Source organism: Salvelinus fontinalis, chromosome 16, assembly GCF_029448725.1.
Source record: "Salvelinus fontinalis isolate EN_2023a chromosome 16, ASM2944872v1, whole genome shotgun sequence".
NCBI classification, from domain to species: domain Eukaryota; kingdom Metazoa; phylum Chordata; class Actinopteri; order Salmoniformes; family Salmonidae; genus Salvelinus; species Salvelinus fontinalis.
The window spans coordinates 38333576-38361233 of NC_074680.1; the positions used below are offsets into that span (position 1 = coordinate 38333576).

Here is a 27658-nt window from a genome sequence, read left to right on the forward strand (position 1 = left end):
TTGGGTAGCCTTCCACGAGCTTCCCACAATAAGTTGGGTGAATTTTGGCCCATTCCTCCTGACCGAGCTGGTGTAACTGAGTCAGGTTTGTAGGCCTCCTTGCTCGCACACGCTTTTTCAGTTCTGCCCACACATTTTCTATAGGATTGAGGTCAGGGCTTTGTGATGGCCACTCCAATACCTTGACTTTGTTGTCCTTAAGTCATTTTGCCACAACCTTGGAAGTATGCTTGGGGTCATTGTCCATTTGGAAGACCCATTTGCGACCAAGCTTTAACTTCCTGACTGATGTCTTGAAATGTTGTTTCAATATATCCACATAATTTTCCTCCCTCATGATGCCATCTATTTTGTGAAGTGCTCCAGTCCCTCCTGCAGCAAAGCACCCCCACAACATGATGCTGCCACCCCAGTGCTTCACAGTTGGGATGGTGTTCTTCGGCTTGCAAGCCTCCCCCTTTTTCCTCCAAACATAACGATGGTCATTATGGCCAAACAGTTCTATTTTTGTTTCATCAGACCAGAGGACATTTCTCCAAAAGGTATGATCTTTGTCCCGACTTGCAGTTGAAAACCGTAGTCTGTCTTTTTTATGGCGGTTTTGGAGCAGTGCCTTCTTCTTCTTCTCCTTCCTGAGCGGTATGACGGCTGCGTGGTCCCATGGTGTTTATACTTGCGTACTATTGTTTGTACAGATGAACGTGGTACCTTCAGGCGTTTGGAAATTGCTCCCAAGGATGAACCAGACTTGTGGAGGTCTACAATTTTGTTTCTGAGGTCTTGGCTGATTTCTTTAGATTTTCCCATGATGTCAAGCAAAGAGGCACTGAGTTTGAAGGTAGGCCTTGAAATACATCCACAGGTACACCTCCAATTGACTCAAAGGATGTCAATCAGCCTATCAGAAGATTCTAAAGCCATGACATCATTTTCTGGAATTTTCCAAGCTGTTTAAAGGCACAGTCAACTTAGTGCATGTAAACTTCTGACCCACTGGAATTGTAATAAAGTGAATAATAAGTTAAATAATCTGTCTGTAAACAATTGTTGGAAAAACTACTTGTGTCATGCACAAAGTAGATGTCCTAACCGACTTGCCAAAACTATAGTTTGTTAACAAGAAATGTGTAGAGTGGTTGAAAAACAAGTTTTAATGACTCCAACCTAAGTTTATGTAAACTTCCGACTTCAACTGTATGTTACATCTTTTATTTTTTGCAATTCATACAATCCCAGCTAGCACATAATGTTCTGAGAACCATATGTTTCTTAAAGCTTGGTGAGAGCATGGTATTCCTATGTTTATTTTGTATACAACCCTTCCACAACTTTCTGGGAATGGTGCAGGATAAAAAAACATTAAAACATTCTCAGGAAATTTAAGGAACTTGACAAAAAAACATTATTTTCTTGGTATTTCATTGCTTTAGTAGAACGTTTCTTAAAAGTTTAACCATGGTTACATTTAATGTTAATTTGGTAATGTTCTAGGAACTAGAGGCATGGCCGATTAATTAGGGCCGATTTCAAGTTTTCATAACAATCGGTAATCTACATTTTGGACGCTGATTATGGCTGATTACATTGCAATCCACGTGGAGACTGCGTGTCAGGCCGACCACCTGTTACGCGAGTGCAGCAAGGAGCCAACGTAAGTTGCTAGCTAGCATTAAACTTATAAAAAAACAATCAATCTTAACATAATCACTAGTTAACTACACATGGTTGATGATATTACTAGTTTAACTAGCTTGTCCTGCGTTGCATATAATCAATGCGGTGCCTGTTAATTTATCATCGAATCACAGCCTACTTCGCCAAACCGGTGATGATTTAACAAAAACGCATTCGCTAAAAAAGCACAATCGTTGCACCAATGTACCTAACCATAAACATCAATGCCTTTCTTAAAATCAATATACAAGTATATATTTTTAAACTCACGTTCACGCATGCCCAGGCCCAAACTCAAATTCACGTTAGCAGGCAATATTAACTGGGGAAATGATGTCACTTCTCTTGCGTTCAGTGCAAGCAGAGTTAGGGTATATGCAGCAGTTTGGGCCGCCTGGCTCGTTGCGAACTGTGTGAAGACCATTTCTTCCTAACAAAGATCGTAATTAATTTGCCATAATTTTACATAATTATGACATAACATTAAAGGTTGTGCAATGTAACAGCAATATTTAGACTTAAGGTTGCCACCCAATCGATAAAATACGGAACGGTTCCGTATTTCACTGAAAGAATAAACGTTTTGTTTTCAAAATTATAGTTTCCGGATTTGACCATATTAAGCACTTACAAATTAGTAACATGACCCAGCTAGTACATTTGGTTCCTTGGAAGTTGTGGGAACGTACACTTTTGGTTTCCCACTTTTGGTTCTGGGAACGGAAACGTTAGGAAAACGGAAGTGAACTGTTCTGTAAACAGTCATTTTTAGGTTGCATGGGTGGGGACGGGTGTTCTGAGAATGTTTTACTCTGGTTTCTTTAAAGTTTTCCTGGGGGGGTTTATTAACGCTCTGAGAATCGAAATGATGGGTTATTTCAAGGATTTTGTAACTTCCGTAATATTTTCACTGAATGTTTCAATAAGACTTTTAATAACAGTCTTAGCTTATTTTGGGTTAACTTTTCTGGGGTAACCGTTTTGAAAATGTTCTTGTGGTTGGAGAACATGACTTTAAATGAACCATGAGGAAACTTGAAGAAAATGTTATGCTGAAGCACAGAAGAACATTGTTTCTTAACGTTCTTTGAACTATTTGAGAACATTCCCAATGTCAAACCAGTTGTAGAACGGTTGTAACGGCGTTCCTCTCTCTCTTCATAAGAAGAGGAGGAGTAGTGATCGAGCCAAGGCGCAGCGGGTTGTGAAAACATGATGATTTTTATTTACAAGACAAAACGAAACAAACTATACTTGAATAAACTAACAAAATAACAAAATGAAAATAGACAGACTAGTACGACGAACTGACATAACCCACGCAGAACGAACGAACAAGTACTTACTACAAAAAACGCACGAACAAACCGAAACAATCCCGTATGGTGTAACATCGACACAGACACAGGAGACAATCACCCACAAACAAACAGTGAGAACACCCTACCTAAATATGACTCTTAATTAGAGGAGAACGCAAAACACCTGCCTCTAATTAAGAGCCATACCAGGCAACCAAAACCAACATAGAAACAGATAACATAGACTGCCCACCCAAAACACATGCCCTGACCTAAACACATACAAAAACAACATAAAACAGGTCAGGACCGTTACAGAACCCCCCCCCCCCTCAAGGTGCGAACTCCGGGCGCACCAGCACAAAGTCCAGGGGAGGGTCTGGGTGGGCAGTTGACCACGGTGGTGGCTCCGGCTCTGGACGCTGTCCCCACACCACCATAGTCACTCCCCGTTTCTGTCTTCCCCTCCCAATGACCACACTAAAACTCACATCCCCTAAATAAACGGCCAGCACCAGGAGAAGGGGCAGCACCGGGACAAGGGGCAGCACCGGGACAAGGGGCAGCACCGGGACAAGGGGCAGCACCGGGACAAGGGGCAGCACCGGGATAAGGGGCAGCACCGGGATAAGGGGCAGGTCCCGGCTGATATACTCTGGCAGATCCTGGCTGAGGGACTCTGGCAGGTCTATGCAGGCTGACGGCTCTCGACGCTCATGGCAGGCTGACGGCTCTCGACGCTCATGGCGGGCTGACGGCTCTCGACGCTCATGGCGGGCTGACGGCTCTCGACGCTCATGGCGGGCTGACGGCTCTCGACGCTCATGGCGGGCTGACGGCTCTCGACGCTCATGGCGGGCTGACGGCTCTCGACGCTCATGGCGGGCTGACGGCTCTCGACGCTCATGGCGGGCTGACGGCTCTCGACGCTCATGGCGGGCTGACGGCTCTCGACGCTCATGGCGGGCTGGCGGCTCTGGCAGATCCTGTCTGGTTGGCGGCTCTGGCAGATCCTGTCTGGTTGGCGGCTCTGGCAGATCCTGTCTGGTTGGCGGCTCTGGCAGATCCTGTCTGGTTGGCGGCTCTGGCAGATCCTGTCTGGTTGGCGGCTCTGGCAGATCCTGTCTGGTTGGCGGCTCTGGCAGATCCTGTCTGGTTGGCGGCTCTGGCAGATCCTGTCTGACGGGCGGCTCTGGCAGATCCTGTCTGGCGGGCGGCTCTGGCAGATCCTGTCTGGCGGGCGGCTCTAGCGGCTCCTGTCTGGCGGGCGGCTCTAGCGGCTCCTGTCTGGCGGACGGCTCTGTAGGCTCATGGCAGACGGGCGGCTTTGCAGGCTCATGGCAGACGGATGGCTCAGACGGCGCTGGGGAGACGGATGGCTCAGACGGCGCTGGGGAGACGGATGGCTCAGATGGCGCTGGGGAGACGGATGGCTCTGGCCGGATACGGCGCACTGTAGACCTGGTGCGTGGTGCCGGAACTGGAGGCACCGGGCTAAGGATAAGCACCTTCCTACTAGTGCGGGGAGCAGGGACAGGGCACACTGTATTCTCAAAGCCCACTCTATACCTGATGCGAGGTACCGGCACTGGTGACACCGGGCTGAGGACAAGCACATCAGGATTAGTAGGGGGAGAAGATACAGTGTGTTCAGGGCTCTGGAGACGCACAGGAGGCTTTGTGCGTGGTGCCGGAACTGGAGGCACCAAACTGGATACACGCACTACAGAGAGAGTGCGTGGAGGAGGAACTGGGCTCAGGAGACGCACTGGTAGCCTAGTGCATAGTGTAGGCACTGTAGGTACTAGGCTGGGGCGGGGAGGTGGCGCCGGAAATACCGGACCGTGGAGGCGTACTGGCACTCTTGAGCATTGAGCCTGCCCAACCTTACCTGGTTGAATGCTCCCGGTCGCCCAGTGCGGGGAGGTGGAATAACCCGCACCGGCCTATGTAGGCGAACCGGGGAAACCATGCGTAAGGCCGGTGCCATGTATGCCGGCCCGAGGAGACGCACTGGAGACCAGACGCGTTGAGCCGGCCTCATGACACCTGGCTCAATACCCAATCTAGCCCTACCAGTGCGGGGAGGTGGAATAACCCGCACTGGGCTATGCACTCGTACAGGAGACACCGTGCGCTCTACTGCGTAACACGGCGCCTGCCCGTACTCCTGCTCTCCACGGTAAGCCTGGGAAGTGGGCGCAGGTCTCCTACCTGCCCTTGGCCCACTACCTCTTAGCCCCCCCCAAGAAATTTTTGGGTGTTACTTACGGGCTTTTTGGGCTTCTGTGCCAGACACGTTCCCTCATAGCTCCGGTTCCTCTCTCCGGTAGCCTCTGCTCTCCTCAGTGCCTCCAGCTGTTCCCATGGGAGGCGATCCCTACCAGCCAGGATCTCCTCCCATGTGTAGCAACCCTTTCCGTCCAATATATCGTCCCATGTCCATTGCTCCTTCTTTTCCTGTCCCTTACTCCATTTACTCCGCTGCTTGGCTCTGGAATGGTGGGTGATTCTGTAACGGCGTTCCTCTCTCTCTTCATAAGAAGAGGAGGTGTAGTGATCGAGCCAAGGCGCAGCGGGTTGTGAAAACATGATGAATTTTATTTACAAGACAAAACGAAACAAACTATACTTGAATAAACTAACAAAATAACAAAACGAAAATAGACAGACTAGTACGACGAACTGACATAACCCACGCAGAACGAACGAACAAGTACTTACTACAAAAAACGCACGAACAAACCGAAACAATCCCGTATGGTGTAACATCGACACAGACACAGGAGACAATCACCCACAAACAAACAGTGAGAACACCCTACCTAAATATGACTCTTAATTAGAGGAGAACGCAAAACACCTGCCTCTAATTAAGAGCCATACCAGGCAACCAAAACCAACATAGAAACAGATAACATAGACTGCCCACCCAAAACACATGCCCTGACCTAAACACATACAAAAACAACATAAAACAGGTCAGGACCGTTACAACGGTCCTAGTAGAGGTCAACCGATTATGATTATTCAACGCCGATGCCGATTTATTTATTTTTTTTGTGTATATATATATATATATATATATTTGTAATAATGACAATTACAACAATACTGAATGAGCACTTTGATTTTAACTTAATATAATACATAAATAAAATCTATTTAGTCTCAAATAAATAATGAAACATGTTCAATTCGGTTTAAATAATGCAAAAACACAGTGTTGGAGAAGAATCTAAAAGTGCAATATGTGCCATGTAAAAAAGCTAACGTTTAAGTTCCTTGCTCAGAACATGAGAACAGTAGTGGAGGAAGGAGTCAGACGCAGAGGTGAACACAACGCCACTAAAACCAAATGCCCCAACACACAAGGGGAACTAAATAGTTCAGAAAATATAGCGTACACGAACCGTGACATACAAGCATGTACAAACAGTACACAAAACAATCCCGCACACCCAGCAGATAAAGCCCCACTAATCAACCTAACTACAAACAGGTGTAACCAATAAACATACAAGGAGGGGGAGGAAAACATCAGTGGCAGCTAGTAGGCCGGTGACGACAAACGCCGAGTGCCACCCGAACAGGAAGGCGAGCCACTTTCGGTAGGAGTCGTGACAAACATGAAAGCTGGTCGTTCCTTTTAACATGAGTCTTCAATATTCCCAGTTAAGAAGTTTTAGGTTGTAGTAACTATAGGAATTATATGACTATTTCTCTCTCTACCATTTGTATTTCATATACCTTTGACTATTGGATGTTCTTATAGGCACTATAGTATTGCCAGCCTAAGTTGATAGGCTTGAAGTCATAAACAGCGCTGTGTTTCAAGCATTGCGAAGAGCTAATGGCAAACGCAGGAAAGTGCTGTTTGAATGAATGCTTACGAGCCTGCTGCTGCCTACCACTGCTCAGTCAGACTGCTATATCAAATCATAGACTTAATTATAATATAATAAACACACAGAAATACGAGCCTTATGTCATTAAGATTCAGTTCAATCTCTTTAACTGTTTTCCTGTGTCTCCAAGTGTCTTCAGGTCTGTCGTATTCAGCCTGTCTGTCCCTGCACCTGGTCAGTAAAGCAGACACCCTTTACTACTCTGAAGCTCTTCAACCTCTGCACTGCCTTAGGTGAGTCTCCTACTGGGTCCAGAGAACAACCATCCATTAAACTCTACCTGTCTCTCCCCCGTCAGCCGGTCTCAACTCGCTCCCTAACCCTTGCCCCTTCAATGTTTACAGATCTGTAATGTGGAAACCTGTAATCCTGCTACAACTACCTATCCAGTCCCTTTAAACTACCTATCCAGACCCTTTAGATCTGCACACATCTTGGGTTAGGGCCAAGGGGAAGCAAGCCGACTGGGACAGACTGTGTGCGTCTGTCCACGCCGTGTGTGTATCCGTCTACTCACCCTCTGTCTCTCTTCAGGCCCCTGGTTCATAGGAGAGTTGATTGATTGCCACAGCGGAGCTTGCTTTGCCTTCGGAGTGTTCATCGACAGACACTTCATTGAGGGAAGCCTCACTTATGTCATTGGGGTTGTGCAGGTGAGGTATTTAATCAAAATCATTATGAGATGTTAATAAGACATTATAATGTGGTCATACACACTTATGGCAAGTCTTTCAGAACAATATCCCTGCATTATAGGGCATTATGCGTGGAGACATTTAGTAAAGCTCTATCTGACAGATACAGTGGAAGACTACAAGGCAGTGCTTCTATTTCAGTTAAAATGGTTCCCTGTAGCTGAAAAACACATCTGTTTTCTCTCCCTTTCTCTTCCCCCCCCCCCCCCCTTAATTTCCCAACAGGTGATCTTCATCAACATGCCTCTCACCTGTTAGTTTGATATGTTTGGTATACTGTTGTTATGCTGTAATACTCTAGAACGGCAAAAATCGATGATTTAACACATGCCACATTCCTATTTTCAAAGTTGACTGTTGAAATTAAGAAAAATGCTTTCTGTGCTATTTGGATGAACAAAAACATAGAAGAGCCAGTTTGGTCTACTTACAGTGCCTTCGGAAAGTATTCAGACCCTTTGACTTTTTCCAGCCTTATTCTAAAATGTTTTATTTTTAATTTTTTATCTTTTATCAATCTATGCATACCCCAGAGGGTTTTAGACATTTTTGCAAATGAATTACAAATAAAAAACAGAAAAACCTTATTTACATAAGTATTCAGACCCTTTGCTATGAGTCTCGAAATTGAGCTCAGGTGCATCCTGTTTCCATTGATCATCCTTTAGATGTTTCTACAACTTGATTGGAGTCCACCTGTGTTAAATTCAATTGATTGGACATGATTTGGAAAGGCACACACCTGTCTATATAAGGTCCAACAGTTGACAGTGCATGTCAAGCAAAAACCAAGCCATGAGGTTGAAGAAATTGTCTGTAGAGCTCCGAGACAGGATTGCGTCGAGGCACAGATCTGGGGAAGGTACTAAAACATTTCTGCAGCATTGAAGGTCCCCAGGAACACAGTGACCTCCATCATTCTTAAATGGAAAATGTATGGAATCACCAAGACTCTTCCTAGAGCTAGCCTCCCAACCAAACTGAGCAATCGTGGGGAGAAACCCAATGGTCACCTGATAGAGTGCCAGAGTTCCTCTGTGGAGATAGAGATGGTTGTCCTTCTGGAAGGTTCTCCTACAGCACTCCACCAATCAGGCCTTTATAGTAGAGTGGCCAGACAGAAGCCACTCCTCAGTAAAAGGCACATGGCAGCCCTCTTGGAGTTTTCCAAAAGGCACCTAAAGATTCTTAGCCATGAGAAACTCTTTAGTCTGAATGCCAAGCGTCACGTCTGGGGGGAAACTGGCACCATCCCTACTGTGAAGCATGGTGGTGGCAGCATCATGCTGTGGGGATGTTTTTCAGCGGCAGGGACTGGGAGACTAGTCAGGATCAAGGGAAAGATGAACAGAGCAAAGTACAGAGAGATCCTTGATGAAAACCTGCTCCAGAGCGCTCAGGACCTCAGACTGGGGCGAGGGTTCACCTTCCAACAGGACAATTATCCTAAGCACACAGCCAAGACAATGCAGGAGTGGCTTCGGGACAAGTCTCAATGTCTTTGAGTGGCCCAGCCTGAGCCTGGACTTGAACCAGATCGAACATCTCTGGAGAGACCTGAAAATAGCTGTGCAGCTACGATCCCCATCCAACCTGACAGAGCTTGCAAACTCCTCAAATACAGGTGTGCCACGCTTGTAGCATCATATCCAAGAAGACTTGAGGCTGTAATCACTGCAAAAGGTGATTCAACGAAGTACTGAGTAAAGGGTCTGAACACTTACGTAAATGTGATATTTCAGTTTTTTTATATAAATTAGCAAAAACCTGTTTTTGCTGTGTCATTATGGGGTATTTTCTGTAGATTGATGAGATAAAAAAAAAACAGTTTAATCAATTTTAGAATAAGGCTGTAACATAACAAAATGTGGAAAAATTCAAGGGGTCTGAATATTTTCCGAATGCACTGTACATACACGTGCAGGCTGCTGGGGGGAGGACGGCTCATAATAATGGATGTAATGGAGTGTAAGGAATGGTACCATTCCATTCGGGCCATTATTATGAGACGTCCTCCCCTTAGCAGCCTCCTCTCCCCCGATTGCTCAGTTTGGCTGGGCGGGCATCTCTATTTGTATTTGTATTTATTATGGATCCCCATTAGCTACTCTTCCTGGGATCCAGTAAAATTTAGGCAGTTTATACAATTTTAAAAACATTACAAAACATTCACAGATTTCACAACACTGTGTGCCCTCAGGCCCCTACTCCACCACTACCACATATCTACATTACTAAATCCATGTGTATGTATAGTGCATATGTTATCGTGTGTGTGTGTGTGTGTGTATGCATGTGTCTGTGCCAATGTTTGTGTTGCTTCACAGTTCCTGCTGTTCGATAAGGTGTTTTTTAAACTGTTTTTTAAATCAAATTTTACTGCTTGTGTCAGTTACTTTATGTGGAATAGAGTTCCATGTCGTCATGGCTCTATGTAGTACTGTGTGCCTCCCATAGTCTGTTCTGGACTTGGGGATTGTGAAGAGACCTCTTGTGGCATGTCTTGTGGGGTATGCATGGGTGCCCGAGCTGTGTGCCAGTAGTTTAGACAGACAGCTCAGTGCATTCAACATGTCAATGCCTCTCAAAAATAAAAGTAGTGATGAAGTCAATCTCTCCTCCACTTCGAGCCAGGAGAGATTGACATGCATATTATTAATATTAGCTCTCTGTGTACATCCAAGGGCCAGCCGTGCTGCCCTGTTCTGAGCCAATTGCAATTTTGCTAAGTCCTTTTTTGTAGCACCTGACCACACGACTGAACAGTAGTTAAGGTGCGACAAAACTAGGGCCTGTTCTTGTTGATAGTGTTGTTAAGAAGGGAGAGTATCAATTTAGTATAGACAGACTTCTCCCCATCTTAGCTACTACTGCATCAATATGTTTTGACCATGACAGTTTACAATCCAGTGTTACTCCAAGCAGTTTAGTCATCTCAACTTGCTCAATTTCCACATTATTTATTACAAGATTTAGTTGAGGTTTAGGGTTTAGTGAGTGTTTTGTTCCAAATGCAATGCTTTTAGTTTTAGAAATATTTAGGGCTAACTTATTCCTTGCCACCCACTCTGAAACTAACTGCAGCTCTTTGTTGAGTGTTGCAGTCATTTCAGTTGCTGTAGTAGCTGACATGTATAGTGCTGAGTCATCCGCATACATAGACACTCTGGCTTTACTTAAAGTCAGCGGCAGGTCGTTAGTAAAATTTAAAAAAAGCAAGGGGCCTAAACAGCTACCCAGGGGAATTCCTGATTCTAATTGGTTTATATTTGAGAGGTTTCCATTAAAGAACACTCCTCTGTGTTCTGTTAGACAAGTAACTCTTTATCCACATTATAGCAGGGGGTGTAAAGCCATAACACATACGTTTTTCCAGCAGCAGACTATGATTGATAATGTCAAAAGCTGCACTGAAGTCTAACAAGACAGCCCCCACAATCATTTTATCATAAATTTCTCTCAGCCAATCATCAGTCATTTGTGTAAGTGCTGTGCTTGTTGAGTGTCCTTCCCTACAAGCATGCTGAAATTATGTTGTCAATTTGTTTACTGTGAAATAGCATCTGTTATTATCCTGAGTAATTTGCCATACAGATTGTCACACCCCGATGGCTTGTCATTGTTGATAGACAACAATATTTTTTTCACCTCTTCCACACTGACTTTACGGAATTCAAAAGTACAATTCTTGTCTTTCATAATTTGGTCCGATATACTTGGATGTGTCGTGTCAGTGTTTGTTGTCTTATCTTACCAATGAAAAAGTAATTAAAGTAGTTTGCAATATCAGTGGGCTTTGTGATAAATGAGCGATCTGATTTTTTTATTTCACCTTTATTTAACCAGGTAGGCAAGTTGAGAACACGTTCTCATTTACAATTGCGACCTGGCCAAGATAAAGCAAAGCAGTTCGACACATACAACAACACAGAGTTACACATGGGGTAGAACAAACATACAGTCAATAATACAGTAGAAGAATAAGTCTATATACAATCAATCAATCAATCAATTTTATTTTATATAGCCCTTCGTACATCAGATAATATCTCGAAGTGCTGTACAGAAACCCAGCCTAAAACCCCAAACAGCTAGAATGCAGGTGTAGAAGCACGGTGGCTAGGAAAAACTCCCTAGAAAGGCCAAAACCTAGGAAGAAACCTAGAGAGGAACCAGGCTATGAGGGGTGGCCAGTCCTCTTCTGGCTGTGCCGGGTGGAGATTATAACAGAACTATGCCAAGATGTTCATAAGTGACAAGCATGGTCAAATAATAATCATGAATAATTTTCAGTTGGCTTTTCATAGCTTTTCATATACAATGTGAGCAAATGAGGTGAGATAAGGGAGGTGAAGGCAAAAAAAAGGCCATGGTGGCGAAGTAAATACAAAATAGCAAGTAAAACACTGGAATGGTTGATTTACAGTGGAAGAATGTGCAAAGTAGAGATAGAAATAATGGGATAATAATAATAATAATAATAATAATAATAATAATAAGAGAGCTGTGTAAGGACATCAGGGATAAAATTGTAGACCTGCACAAGGCTGGGATGGGCTACAGGACAATAGGCAAGCAGCTTGGTGAGAAGGCAACATCTGTTGGCGCAATTATTAGAAAATGGAAGAAGTTCAAGATGATGGTCAATCACCCTCGGTCTGGGGCTCCATGCAAGATCTCACCTCGTGGGGCATCAATGATCATGAGGAAGGTGAGGGATCAGCCCAGAACTACACGGCAGGACCTGGTCAATGACCTGAAGAGAGCTGGGACCACAGTCTCAAAGAAAACCATTAGTAACACACTACGCCGTCATGGATTAAAATCCTGCAGCGCACGCAAGGTCCCCCTGCTCAAGCCAGCGCATGTCCAGGCCCGTCTGAAGTTTGCCAATGACCATCTGGATGATCCAGACGAGGAATGGGAGAAGGTCATGTGGTCTGATGAGACAAAAATATAAATTTTTGGTCTAAACTCCACTCGCAGTGTTTGGAGGAAGAAGAAGGATGAGTACAACCCCAATAACACCATCCCAACCGTGAAGCATGGAGGTGGAAACATCATTCTTTGGGGATGCTTTCCTGCAAAGGGGACAGGACGACTGCACCGTATTGAGGGGAGGATGGATGGGGCCATGTATCACGAGATCTTGGCCAACAACCTCCTTCCCTCAGTAAGAGCATTGAAGATGGGTCGTGGCTGGGTCTTCCAGCATGACAATGACCCGAAACACACAGCCAGGGCAACTAAGGAGTGGCTCCGTAAGAAGCATCTCAAGGTCCTGGAGTGGCCTAGCCAGTCTCCAGACCTGAACCCAATAGAAAATCTTTGGAGGGAGCTGAAAGTCCGTATTGCCCAGCGACAGCCCCGAAACCTGAAGGATCTGGAGAAGGTCTGTATGGAGGAGTGGGCCAAAATCCCTGCTGCAGTGTGTGCAAACCTGGTCAAGAACTACAGGAAACGTATGATCTCTGTAATTGCAAACAAAGGTTTCTGTACCAAGTATTAAGTTCTGCTTTTCTGATGTATCAAATACTTATGTCATGCAATAAAATGCTAATTAATTACTTAAAAATCATACAATGTGTTTTTCTGGATTTTTGTTTTAGATTCCGTCTCTCACAGTTGAAGTGTACTTATGATAAAAATTACAGACCTCTACATATTTTGTAAGTAGGAAAACCTGCAAAATCGGCAGTGTATCAAATACTTGTTCTCCCCACTGTATGTGTGGCATCAATGTGTATGTGTGTGTGTGTGCCAGGTAGCCTAGTGGTTAAGAGCGTTGGGCCAGTAATCAAAAGGTTGCAGGTCCGAATCCCGAGCTGACTAGGTGAAAAGTATGCCAATGTGCCCTTGAGCAAGGCACCTAGCCCTAATTGCTTCTGTAAGTCACTCTGGATAAGTGTGTGGAAGTGTCAGTGTAGTATGTGTGGGTAGAGTCTAGTGAGTGTGCATGGAGTCAGTGCAAAACATTAAGATACATAATAAAAGGGGTTAATGTAAATTGTCTGGGTAGCCATTTAATTAACTGTTCAGCAGTCTTATGGCTTGGGGATAGAAGCTGTTCAGCAGTGTTATGGCTTGGGGGTAGAAGCTGTTCAGCAGTCTGATGGCTTGGGGGGTAGAAGCTGTTCAGCAGTCTTATGGTTTGGGGGTAGAAGCTGTTCAGCAGTGTTATGGCTTGGAGGTAGAAGCTGTTCAGCAGTCTGATGGCTTGGGGGTAGAAGCTGTTCAGCAGTGTTATGGCTTGGGGGGTAGAAGCTGTTCAGCAGTCTTATGGCTTGGGGGGTAGAAGCTGTTCAGCAGTCTTATGGCTTGGGGGGTAGAAGCTGTTCAGCAGTGTTATGGCTTGGGGGCAGAAGCTGTTCAGCAGTGTTATGGCTTGGGGGTAGAAGCTGTTCAGCAGTCCTATGGCTTGGGGGTAGAAGCTGTTCAGCGGCTTATGGCTTGGGGGTAGAAGTTGTTCAGCAGTGTTATGGCTTGGGGGCAGAAGCTGTTCAGCAGTCCTATGGCTTGGGGGCAGAAGCTGTTCAGCAGTCGTATGATTTGGGGATAGAAGCTGTTCAGGAGCCTTTTGGTCACAGCCTTGATGCTCCGGTACCGCTTGCCATGTGGTAGCAGAGAGAACAGTCTATGACTTGGATGGCTTGCCTTAGGGCCTTCAGGGATGGCTTTAGGGCCTTCCTCTGAGGATGGCTTTAGGGCCTTCCTCTGAGCCAAACATATTGATAAAAGTCACCTTGTCAGAGAGAGATATACGTGGTTATCAAAACAACATGCCAGGGTAAGCCTACACAAACACAGCCCTTATTTTAAGTGTTTCTAAAATCCCCTATGGGAAAAATGAATGGTGGAAAAACGATTGGAACGTTCCCTATTTGAGCGCTAGGGTTTATGGGTATTATGACACTTCCACTGTGGGGCTATATACAGCTCGTTGATGGTGGTCTTATGCAGCATTCAAAATAACTGGGAACTCGGAAATCACCGACTTCAGTGCTTCAAAACAACTGCAGCTTCAACTGGGAAAATCGTTTTGAACGGGCATCCAACTCGGAATTCCAACTCGGGCCTCATTCTAGAGCTCTGACTTTCCGACCTGAAGATCACTGACGTCATGATATGATCTCGTATTTTTCGGAGTTCACAGTTGTTTTGAACGCGGCATTAGTGCCAGCATCGGTTTGTGGTGGTAAATAGACAGCTACGAAAAATACAGATGAAAAATATATTGGTAAATAGTATGGTCACAGCTTATCATGAGGTATTCTAACTCAGGCAGAACCTCGACACTGTCTTAATTGTAGAGATCGCGCAACAACTGTTGTCAATGAGGAGACACACCACCCCTGATCTTACCGGACTATTCAGTTATGTCCTGCCGATGCATAGAAAAAATACCTAGGTTTATATTATCCATGTCCTTGTTCAGCCATGTCTCCGAGAAGCATAGTATCTTAACCTGCTACTTTAGTTATCCTAACCTGCGTTAATGATCCTGTGTAAACAAACCAATCGTGGCGACAACGAGGGGGCTTGGTTTCCCTGGAGTTTTCCTGGACACGGGTCGCAGCCAGACCAAACGCTTTTGCTCATTGTTCTATCTGTGGTCAGACCTTATTGCATTGGCTTGGGAGAAGGCTACATATACCAGGTCGGAAGTTTAGCAGCACTCTTTGCACATGCAGAATCTTCTCTCGTCAAAATAGCTGAAGTAAACGTTGTTTTCATTCTTGTGTTTATGCTGCGATTGGTGGTGGTGGTTGACACTGTTGTCCACTCCTCTTTGTGATTAAGCAAATGCGCCACCTACAGTAGGGAGTAGGCCAGAGTATTTTTGTAGGCTACGTATTAAAAGTGGTATGTGCCCTCACCCAATATGATATCTGTGTACTCTGTATGGCTCTCATAAATCTTTACTCAGTCGAGTTTCGCAATACTTCTACAACAATGAAATAAGAGTTGTGACTAGTTGAGTTTCATTGCAACAACTCATAATAAAGCATACGCTATACATTCACAATTACCATGCAATGATTTCAGCCGCAAGAGTAGGAACTAGGAAGTGACGCTCCGAAAAGCAGAAAAAAAGTTTTCTGTTTCAGAAGAGACAGAGAAAATGCCGAGCAGAACATTGTAGCCTACCGGCTATAAGCTACAAGGTAGGCTAAATTAGAAATTGCATTTATTCGTGTGTAATAATGTCAAAACTTGTCAATGTTAGTGTGACAACTTGTCAATGTATCTAAAATTCTCTACGATGAAAGAAAGGTATCAATATAGGATTCAGGATATGGGTCCGATATGCATAATTAATTGTCCCCTCCCTGTAGCATATTTCATCTACAATGGCTGCATTTATAAACGCATCTCCATGGAAACCCTGCATATTGATCTAGAATTTCTGTGCAGTAGTATAGTTTAGACTAGAGACAGAATCGCGTCGTTCGATAGCTCGGATGCCAAGGGTGGAGGCAGACTTACAATTGCTGCACGATAGCATATCTCCGGTGCAACCCCTCTGGTCCCTGCAGTGGGGGGTAGAGTTCCACGTCACGATCGAAAGTTACATTGCGTATCCCCGGTACAATAGATCACGAGTCGCGTTTATCAATCGGTATACAATAAGATTATTTGGAATGCAACAGTTGCAGGCCTTCTGCCAATTCGTCCTCCTGGTCTATTGCAGGCTATCATCAATTGTATGATGAAGCCAGAAAGAAATGTCCTGCACGTGTCCTGCACAGGTCCTGCATTGAAGAGTGGAGTGGATTTTTTCACTATAGACTGTAGTTGTAGTTTTATTAACCGTTCATTACCAGTTTAATGCCAGTTGCTGTGACAGACAATTATAACTAAGTCACTGGATTAATATATTATTTGGATAGGCTAATGGTTATGACCTGTGCCAAACACTTTCTCTTTAGAAGGTAGATTGTACATGTCATTTAGGCCTTTCTCCCAATGGAAGAGTAGAAGAGTGCATATCATATGGACATCACCTAGATACAAAACTACAGGCCTAATAAAACACACATATACACACACACACAATCTCACATCTCACTCATTCTCACAGAGCTTGGTTGGCATATTCCTTATGCAGTGAATAGCATGTGTGAATGTTTCCAAGCTTTGCAACGTTATTTTAAGGTACAGCAGAGAGAGTGCAGAGAGTATAGTCTGACACAGAGTGGGGCTGGCAGTATCTCCTTTCTGCCAGCAGACACATGCTATTTGCTATGCAACTCACTGACTGTAAGTTGCTCTGGATATGAGTGTCTGCTGCTAAATGACCAAAATGTAAATGCAATATTCGAGACAGTGTAATAATATTGTAATATTGTTGTAATAGTGCCATGAAGAGCCATTATATTGCAGAACAGTGTAGAGAGAGGTCTATTCTCCCTATCTTAAAGGTCCAATGCAGCCATTTTTATCTCAATATCAAATCATTTCTGGGTAAAGATGAAGTACCTTACTGTGATTGTTTTCAACTAAAATGGTAAAAAAGAAACAAAAATACTTCTTAGCAAAGGGCAATTTCTCAAGCAATAATTTTGCTAGAACTGTCTGGGTGGGAACTGAGTGGGGAGGGGGAAACAGAAAATGTGCTGTTATTGGCAGAGAGGTTTGGAACAATCATTCTTATTGGTCTATTGAAATTTCAGATGGTCTTTTCAAACAGCTCTTACACTAAAGGGCACCATCATCAATTGCACAATTACACTGCATCATTTCAAACTCATAGTGTGGACATATAGATAACACAGGAAAATCAGGTTTTTGACTCCAATGGACCTTTAAAACTATGCAAGGGCCTCTGACATTTGTAATACTAAAACTACACCAGCTTCAAACAGCTGAAAATACAATACTTTTGGTTATGGAAAATAGATTTCATGGTGGTTTAGATGTTACAAAGATACTCAACACAATGACTGGTTGTTTTGTCACAAAATTAAATCAGGCGAACTATTTGAATTTTAGCAACCAGGAAATGGCGTCTCGGTTTCCGCATATTGCACCTTGTAAATGTATCAATGACCCACTGATTTGCGGTATTTCACCGCATGGATCTGAGTAGTACTTTTGACGCGTAAATTACATCGCCCCTCATGCAAGAGGAAAACCATATATGGTCGTGGAAGTAGGTGTGGCGAGCAGACTGGAGAGGATCACAAGGATGAGCCGAAAGAATGTGTTGTTCGATTGAGAGAGCGTTCTGCAGCGGGAGAAACAAGGCCTCGTAGGACAGCGGATGTGTTGTGTACATGTAGGCTATTTGTGCAATAGTAACGCAATAATGTGCAACACTTATTGTGCGACATTGTCCATATTCCTGCAGATCGTTGCTCCATTTTGGACCGGATAGCACGTTTGTTTGAATGACATCGATCTACCTCATTCTTTGACTTGAAAAATAATAGTGAGGTCAGCATAGAATGACTCAACGCTAGAGATGCATGCAGTCATATCTCCGTTCGATTGCACACTGTGGGGCGCGTGGACCCGGGGACAGTTGCTGCACTGGTGGTCACCGCAGAAACATGGCAAGCACAGTGAGTGATCGGATAGGAACTGGGATTTATATATCTGGGCTTGTTGATCAGAATATGAGAAGCATGCAAGTGAATGGTTGTTGTAAACAAAGTTCACCATTGCATTAAATAGGCCTTCATGCATATTAAACCTAATGATCAGCGGTTTAGACATCTCTGTGTGTGTTTATTGGTTAATATGGAGTGTTTCTTTAGAAAAGGAAGATATAACCGTTCATATGACGTAGGCTATTAACCATATTGACATGTTGAGCAGTCCTAGATCCGCTGCGCGTGGGCTATATCCTATCTTTCTTTTATTTTGGAGCTCGTGCTTGTTTGTATAGCCTATATAGGTTACATTGTTGCTTCACTTTGTTGCAACGTGCCATGGAATTAGTGGCTGGATAATCCGTGTTCTGCAACAAAGGACTGCCTTCTCGTAAATAGCGCTGAGCTGGCTGGCCGTGGGGACGCGATGCAGAGGTGGGGGGACCAGCAAGGGTTGTTCCGATCGAGGACGCAACATGTTTTTTTATTTTCCTTTTTTTGATGTCTGTGGGCAATTCTTCTCACTCCCCCATGTCAAATACAACGACTGTGCGTTCGCTTTCACCGCGGGGCGTATTCGCTGTTTAAATTAAGAAACGCTCAGGGATTAGGTAATTACGGTTGAGGTACAAACCTAGGCTATATATTAACGGCGTTACATTGGTTAAAACCTACCGGGGGTTGTTACTGGGTCATTATCCTACTAGCCTACACTCGATAGCGTACAGAAAGGTTAGGTGGACATCGTGTTACTGTGCACATGTTTCATATTGTATAAACCCTTCTTGAAAAACCACACTGCAAAACACACTCCACATGATTTCTGTTGTTCAGCAAAATAGTTCAAGGCAATGCGTCTTGCACGTTCTTGGCATAGGGTGCTCACACCTCTCAAATTCCCTGGAATTGATCATAGGTATTTCTTCATAAACACGGTGATGCATCCACATAGTTTTTTATAGCCTACATTGGAACAGAATCTACATAAATGTTCCTAATTAAGAACATGGTATAATTATCCTCGCCGGTGCACCAGGGTGTCAGGTCCTCACCGTGGTGCTGAGTGATTAGTGCTTTTTGAAGTCTTTCCGTTTAATCGTTAAAAAATAATCACTATTTAAGTAGTTCTTCAAAATGAATAAGGCATATTTTTATGACTACTGAATAACATCTATCAGTCACTTACATCATGTATTTTCACTTAGAGATACCTCGTGAAGCAACTTCTCTCTATCCCTCTCATGCATTTTTTCTGCCTGCAAAGTAAAACAGACAGAAAAAATGCACGAGAGGGATAAGTAGGTGCGCAATGGGTAAGGGTCATTGTAGTAAATTACCATGTTCTCTGTGCTAAACTATTTAGAATGAGTTGTTGTAAACTACAACCCCCTACTACATTGCACAGTTCAGGCTTGATCTGATTTATCTCTAGAGAAAATGTGCAATGTGCGCATTGAACTCACAGAAGAAAAAAAACTATTGAATGAACTGATGTCACTCAGTTAGTTGTTTAAAAACAAAAACATAACATACATTTTGGCTAATCACTCAGAGCTACCTCACTGTGAAGTGGGGTCGCTCAGACATTTACAATGTTGCCCCAGTGCAGGATATGAACTGATGCAGCTGTCTATTTGAAAGTTGCTACATCCATGTTTGGACTTAGAAATTAAATATATATAGGCCTAACCATTGATTCTGGAAAAATATGACTTATGTCTCATGAGCTTAGTTCAACTGTCCTACCTCATCAGGCCAAAATATTATATATTTTGAAAATTTAAATCAAATGTATTTATAAAGCCCTTTTTACATCAGCTGATGTCACAAAGTGCTATACGGAAACCCAGCCTAAAAAACCCAAACAGCAAGCAATGCAGGTGTAGAGGAACGGTGGCTATGAAAAACTCCTTAGAAAGGCAGGAACCTAGGAAGAAACCTTGAGAGGAACCAGGCTCTGAGGGGTGGCCAGTCCTTTTGTGGCTGTGCCGGGTGGAGATTATAACAGTACATGTCCAAGATGTGGTTGTAGAGGGTGCAACAGGTCAGCACCTCAGGAGTAAATGTCAGTTGGCGTTTCATAGTCAATCATTCAGAGTTAGAGACAGCAAGTGCGGTAGAAGGTAGCACGTCCGGTGAACAGGTCAGGCAGAACAGTTGAAACTGGAGCAGCAGCACAACCAGGTGGACTGGGGACAACAAGGAGTCATCAGTCCAGGTAGTCCTGAGGCATGGTCCTAGGACTCAGGTCCTCCGAGAGAAAGAGAAACAGAGAGAGAATTAGCGGGTGCATACTTAAATTCACACAGGACACCGGATAAGACAGGAGAAATACTCCAGATATAACACACTGACCCTAGCCCCCCGACATAAACTATTGCAGCATAAATACTGGAGGCTGAGACAGGAGGGGTCGGGAGACACTGTGGCCCCGTCCGATGATACCCCCAGACAGGGCTAACCAGGCAGGATATAACCCCACCCACTTTGCAAAAGCACAGCCCCCACACCACTAGAGGGATATCTTTAACCACCAACTTACTACCCTGAGACAAGGCCGTGTATAGCCCACGAAGATCTCCCCCACGGCACGAACCCGAGGGGGGCGCCAACCCAGACAGGAAGATCACGTCAGTGACTCAACCCACTCAAGTGACGCACCCCTCCTAGGGACGGCATGGAAGACACCAGTAAGCCAGTGACTCAGCCCCTGTAATAGAGTTAGAGGCAGAGAATCCCAGAGGAGAGAGGGGAACCGGCCAGGCAGAGACAGCAAGGGCGGTTCGTCGCGCCTTTCCGTTCATCATCACACCCCTGGGCCAGACTACACTCAATCATAGGACCTACTGAAGAGATGAGTCTTCAATAAAGACTTAAAGGTTGAGACCGAGTCTGCGTCTCTCACATGGATAGGAAGAGCATTCCATAAAAATGGAGCTCTATAGCAGAAGGCCCTGCCTCCAGCTGTTTGCTTATAAATTCTAGGGACAATAAGGAGGCCTGCATACGTGTAGGTATGTACGGGTTTACATGGAGCAAGCCCATGTAATGCATTGTAGGTTAGCAGTAAAACTTTGAAATCAGCCCTTGCCTTAACAGGAAGCCAGTATAGAGAGGCTAGCACTGGAGTAATATGATCACATTTTTTTGTTCTAGTCAAGATTCTAGCAGCCGTGTTTAAGCACTAACTGAAGTTTATTTAGTGCTTTATCTGGGTAGCCGGAAAGCAGAGCATTGCAGTAGTCTAAGTGGCAAAAACATGGATAACTTTTTCTGCATCATTTTTGGACAGAAAGTTTCTGATTTTTGCAATGTTACATGGATGGAAAAAGCTGTCCTTGAAACAGTCTTGATATCTTCGCCAAAAGAGAGATCAGGGTCCAGAGTAACGCCGAGGTCCTTCACAGTTTTATTTGAGACGACTGTACAACCATCAAGATTAATTGTCAGATCCAATAGAAGATCTCTTGGTTTTTTGGGACCTGGAACTGGCATCTCTGTTTTGTCAGAGTTGAAAAGTTTTAAAAAATTGCCGCCATCCACTTCCTTACGTCTGAAACGCAGGCTTCCAGGGAAGGCAATTTTGGGGCTTCACCAGCTGTGTATCGTCCGCATAGCAGTGAAAGTTAACATTTATATTTCTGAATGACATCACCAAGAGGTAAAATATTTAGTGAAAACAATAGTGGTCCGTAAACGGATCCTTGAGGAACACCGACATTTACAGTTGGTTTGTCAGAGGACAAACGATTCACAGAGACAAACTGATGTCTTTCTGACAGATAAGATCTAAACCAGGCCAGAACTTGTCCGTGTAGACCAATTTGGGTTTCCAATCTCTCCATAAGAATGTGGTATCAAAGCAGCACTAAGGTCTAGGAGCATGAGGACAGATGCAGAGCCTCGGTCTGACGCCATTAAAAGGTAATTTACCACCTTCACGAGTGCAGTCTCAGTGCTATGATGGGGTCTAAAACCAGACTGAAGCGTTTCGTATACATTGTTTGTCTTCAGAAAGGCAGTAAGTTGCTGCGTAACAGCTTTTTCATTTTTTTGAAGAGGAATGGGAGATTCGATACAGGCCGATAGTTTTTATATTTTCTGGGTCAAGGTTGGGCTTTTTAAAGAGAGTCTTTATTACTGCCATTTTTAGTGAGTTTGGTACACATCCAGTGGATAGGGAGCCATTTATCATGTTCAACATAGGAGGTCAAGCACAGGTAGTAGCTATTTCAGTAGTTTAGTTGGAATAGGGTCCAGTATGCAGCTTGAAGTTTTAAAGGCCATTACTATTTTCTTCAATGTGTCAAGAGATATAGTATTAAAAAACTTGAGTGTCTCCCTCCCAAATACAATGTTTCTAAATAAAGTAAATATAAACCGACACTGTATAGCCTCAAAACATGGTTAAAATGATAATTTTGATATTGTGGATGGTCTGTCCTTGCATCCATAGCTCTGTCTATGAATTTGAGAGTGGTTAGATTTCTCCAAGCCCATCCTTTGGCTTTTTACCAAAACAAAATTGTTATTGTTTCAATTAAGGACTCTAGCTTTAAAGCGTGTGTGTGTGTGTTTACTAGATGGTTGCTGCCTAGGCCATACAGTTCATTTGGATATTGTAGTGCATGCTATCAGTGCCAGTTGTAAAATATTTCAATTGCAGAGGGGTTCTGTATCTCTGTGTATCCAGATTGTGATTATCATAATGTGTTGTCATGGCAATGGAAGTGATGCCCAGAAAGATTTGGACTACAATAAATGTGCCTTTTTTAATGTTTTTCTAAAGGTCATTGTGAGTCATGTTTGTTCACTCATTGTCCCGTCTCTTGCCTTTTCCTATTGAACATGCAGGAACAGGGTCAAGGGGTGACATGTTCCTCTTTTGAGGAAGCAGGAACAGGGTCTAGGGGTGACATGTTCCCCTTTTGAGGAAGCAGGAACAAGGTCAAGGGGTGACAGGTTCCCCTTTTGAGGAAGCAGGAACAGGGTCTAGGGGTGACATGTTCCCCTTTTGAGGAAGCAGGAACAAGGTCAAGGGGTGACAGGTTCCCCTTTTGAGGAAGCAGGAACAAGGGCAAGGGGTGACAGGTTCCCCTTTTGAGGAAGCAGGAACAGGGTCAAGGGGTGACATGTTCCCTTTTTGAGGAAGCAGGAACAAGGTCAAGGGGTGACAGGTTCCCCTTTTGAGGAAGCAGGAACAAGGTCAAGGGGTGACAGGTTCCCCTTTTGAGGAAGCAGGAACAAGGTCAAGGGGGTGACAGGTTCCCCTTTTGAGGAAGCAGGAACAAGGTCAAGGGGTGACAGGTTCCCCTTTTGATGATGGAGAAGCAGGGTCAAGGGGTGACAGGTTCCCCTTTTGAGGATGGAGAAGCAGGGTCAAGGGGTGACAGGTTCCCCTTTTGAGGATGGAGAAGCAGGGTCAAGAGGTGACAGGTTCCCACTTTGTCCTGAATGACTCAGAGACTCATTGACTCATCGACTCACTGGGGCTCTGACTCATTGAGTCAGGTTCCCACTTTGTCCTGAATGACTCAGAGACTCATTGAGTCAGAGCCCCAGTGCAAAAAGACAAAGTAGGATGCATCCCAAATGGCACAACATTCCCTAAATAGTGCACTGCTTTAGACCAGGACCCATATGGAATAGGGTGCAATTTATTTGGGGCACAACAAGTAGCATTTAGCCTCAGAATCTCTTTTTGGTGCATTCATTCGTCAGAAAGGAGAGCAGCTCTCACTGTTCCTACCCAGACAGACAAGTCAACCAATCAATAAAGTTTATTTATAAACCCCTTGTTACAGCAAGTCAGTTCAATTCAAGAGGAAGCTTTAATATGACAGTAGAAATTAGCTATCGGGCCACAACGGTGGATATTGGTAAAATCGCACTCATTCTCACACCGTGTGGTGGGTGTAATAATAATACATGGATGCTTATATTTGCCCTATTTCACACATGTACAAGTGGGTATTAATACGCATGTGTGAATTGGAAATGTGTGTTTTTTGCGTATCCCAACTCTCCCTGAGACACCCTCGGAGAGTGGGGTCTCGGCCAGGGTCTGTGTGTGTGCGTTTGTGTGTCTGTGTGTGTGATGGCTGTAGTGCATCCTCCTATCTCCTGCCGTGTCACTCTCAGAACCTAATGTAAAGTGATGGTGGCTTGAAGCGGTCATTTGACTGTTGCAACCAGTTAGTTACCATGTGATCAGGAAGTATTTAACCATTATAACAACATTTCTCCTGCAAGGGAGTCCAGCTTCAGTGTTTGTGTGTGTGTGACTGTGCGTGTAACTAGGCGACTATGTGCGTGTGTGTGTGTGTGTGTGTGTGTGTGTGTGTGTGACTGTGCGTGTAACTAGGTGACTATGTGCGTGTGTGTGTGTGTGTGTGTGTGTGTGTGTGTGTGTGTGTGTGTGTGTGTGTGTGTGTGTGTGTGTGTGTGTGTGTGTGTGTGTGTGTGTGTGTGTGTGTGTGTGTGTGTGTGTGTGTGTGTGTATCTGGGCGACTATGTGCGTGTGTGTGACTGTGTGTGTGTGTGTGACTGTGCGTGTAACTGAGCGACTATGTGCGTGTGTGTGTGTGTGTGTGTGTGTGTGTGTGTGTGTGTGTGTGTGTGTGTGTGTGTGTGTGTGTGTGTGTGTGTGTGTGTGTGTGTGTGTGTGTGTGACTATGTATGTGTGCGCTAGGCTGTGTCATTACTAGCTCAGCTCACATGACAGGGGTAAGGACACACTACATGCATGGAGCCAGGCAGGCACACTTTCATTCCTTTCTTTCCCACCCAACCCGTTACCTTTCACTGGTACTCCATTATGTTGGAAAGGATTTTTACATGGCTGCAGGCAGCTTTAACAATAGGTCCATTAGGAACCCTATTGGGACCTCTCTGGACTGTCCTGTAACATGACCCCTCTGGTCTCTTCACAGGGTGTCTCCCATGAATGAACGAGGCCAGTGGACATCCAGACATCTCTATCAGCACCGGCAACCTCTCAATACAGCAGGAAGAGGAGTTCAAGGGGAGAAGGAGAAGATTGGGTTTTGTCTACGTCCAATCCAACTCCTTGGCTTTTGGTTGCATATGTGGTTTGGTGATTTCCGTTAAAATATGCAACCCCCTCTCCTAGGGTGTGTGCTGTGAACTTTCTATTCCCTTTATCTTCAGATAAGGCCAGTGGAAGAGGACCACGTTGGGACATACGTTGATTGGTGGTCTGTGTGGTTGGGGGACTGTTATGCACCTAGTACCTCATAGTCCCCCCACCTCGCCCCGTTATTCATGCCAGCCATGAGTTTACCACCCCAGCAGAAACCCAACAGTAAGAGAACAGGCAAGCGCATCTCTTTTTTCAACGACCAAGGAGTGGCGATGAAGGAGACGTCTTCTCAGCAGAATCCAGAAGGTTCTTGCTACGGCCTTGGTGCCCCAGCCTCAGGGCCTGGTCCTGGGCAGAGTGAGGCTGCAGGCACCGTCACCTCCACAACCTCCAACCCAGAGGCTCCACATACTGGTGTGTACCTTAACTCAGTGATCTTCAGTCCAGAGAAAGGAGACCAGAGTCGGGGACATTACCAACAGACTGTACCCATGAAGTGGGCACACCAGGACCCAGCAGCTCAACCACAGCCTCACCAGAGAACTGGGACTGGGACTGGGACTGGGACTGGGAACTGGACACAGGGTGTCACTATGGCTAACTGGGGTCAGAACTTTGCTCCCTACCTAGGGGGCGTCAACGTCAGTGACTCACGGTCCCAGACCCAGACTGCCTTTGCCAAGCAGCAGATCCGTGAGGGGCCTCCACCCCTGCAGCCACAGCAGCCACAGCCTCCTAGTAGGGCTGCAGAGAAGCAGCCTCCCCAGCAGCAGCAGGTGGTTAACCCTAACCCTCTGCCTGCTGGAGGAGAGGCCTACAGAGACGTTAGAGACGTGGCCAAGCCTCGCAGCCTAGAGTGGGAGCAGCAGCATCAGGCCTCCCAACAGCAACAGCAGTCCCAGACTCAGGAATTCCCACAGACCCTTAAGCCTGGGGCTCTAAATGCCCAACAGCACAGCACATCCAACCCTGCGAGCAGCTCCGTGCTTCAGCCCTTCCAGCTAGCCTTCGGCCAGCCTAAGCAACACCTAACGGCTGGCTACTACCAGGTGTTTCAGGGGGGCAATAGGACATTACCTAATCTGAACTACAATGCCCAACAGCCCAAACCCCAACCACATCCACAGACCCAACTTCGTCCACAGCTCCAGCAGCAGCTGCAACAGACCCAACAGCATCCACAGCTCCAGCAGCAGCTGCAACAGACCCAACAGCATCCACAGGTCCAGCAGCAGCTGCAACAGACCCAACAGCATCCACAGGTCCAGCAGCAGCTGCAACAGACCCAACAGCGTCCACAGCTCCAGCAGCAGCTGCAACAGACCCAACAGCGTCCACAGCTCCAGCAGCAGCTGCAACAGACCCAACAGCATCCACAGCTCCAGCAGCAGCTGCAACAGACCCAACAGCAGCTGCAACAGACCCAACAGCATCCACAGCTCCAGCAGCAGCTGCAAAAGACCCAACAGCATCCACAGCTCCAGCAGCAGCTGCAACAGACCCAACAGCGTCCACAACTCCAGCAGCAGCTGCAACAACGACAACAGCAACAGAAACAAATATTACAGCAACAACAACAAATGCAACAACAACATCATAAGATGCAACAGCAGCAAATGCTTCAGCATCAACAGCAACTACAACAACAGCAACAACAACTACACATAAAACAAGAGCAACAGTTACAACAGCAACAACAAATACAACAGCAACAGCAAATACAGCAACAATTACAGCAACAACAACAAATACAACAACAGCAATTGCAGCAACAACAACTCCAACATGTTCTAGAATACTACCCCAGCAGCCAGAACCCACCTACCCACCCACACCCTCACTCCCAGCCGCCCGTGTTAGTGCCCTCCCAAGAGCCCTGTGCTCAGGCAGCATCCTCCACAGACCTCCAGGAGATGTCCCCAGTCCCTCCAAACACCCCCCCACACACAGACTCCCAGCTCCCCCCCACGGAGACCCAGCTCCAACCTCCCCATATCCAGCTGCAGCCTCGAAGGTCCAGGAGACTCTCCAAGGAAGGTGGACCACCACCAGTTGACAACCCCTTCCTCATACCATCTGATGGGGCCCAGAATGGGGCCTCTGAGGAGCCAGGTGGAGCACCGAAGGCGGATGAAGTCCACGTTGCCCAGATGGCCCCTACAGGGGTCATCCAGAGCACACGCAGGAAACGGAGGGTCTCCCAGGAGGTTAACCTGGAGACGCTGGCCCAGAAAGCCTCAGAGATGGAGTCCCTACCGCCACACATCGTCAAGGTAACTGTTTCTGCTACCCTGGTAACTGTTTCTGCTAGTACTGTTGGGCTTGAGGAGCTGCAATAACAGTCCTCTTTGATGAATGTTGTTAAAGCAATCAATTTCCTTGT

General features: G+C 45.3%; 1 protein-coding gene across 6 annotated transcripts in view; it reads left to right on the forward strand.

Annotated features, from left to right (window-relative positions):
• The first annotated feature begins 17633 nt into the window (after positions 1-17633).
• LOC129813129 (mitotic deacetylase-associated SANT domain protein-like) overlaps positions 17634-27658 on the forward strand; it is a 38917-nt gene continuing 28892 nt past the window's right edge. For 2 of the 6 annotated variants that reach the window (XR_008753124.1, XR_008753125.1), the window contains exons 1-2: positions 17635-18143; positions 25106-27548. Coding sequence is in view for 3 of the 6 variants with exons in the window: in XM_055865329.1 (XP_055721304.1) it covers positions 25458-27548 (2091 nt within the window). In the remaining 3 variants the exon portion in view is untranslated. Of the gene's footprint in view, positions 18144-25105; positions 27549-27658 lie in introns of all 6 variants that reach the window. The other 4 variants (XR_008753123.1, XM_055865329.1, XM_055865330.1 and 1 more) reach the window with 4 other exon arrangements.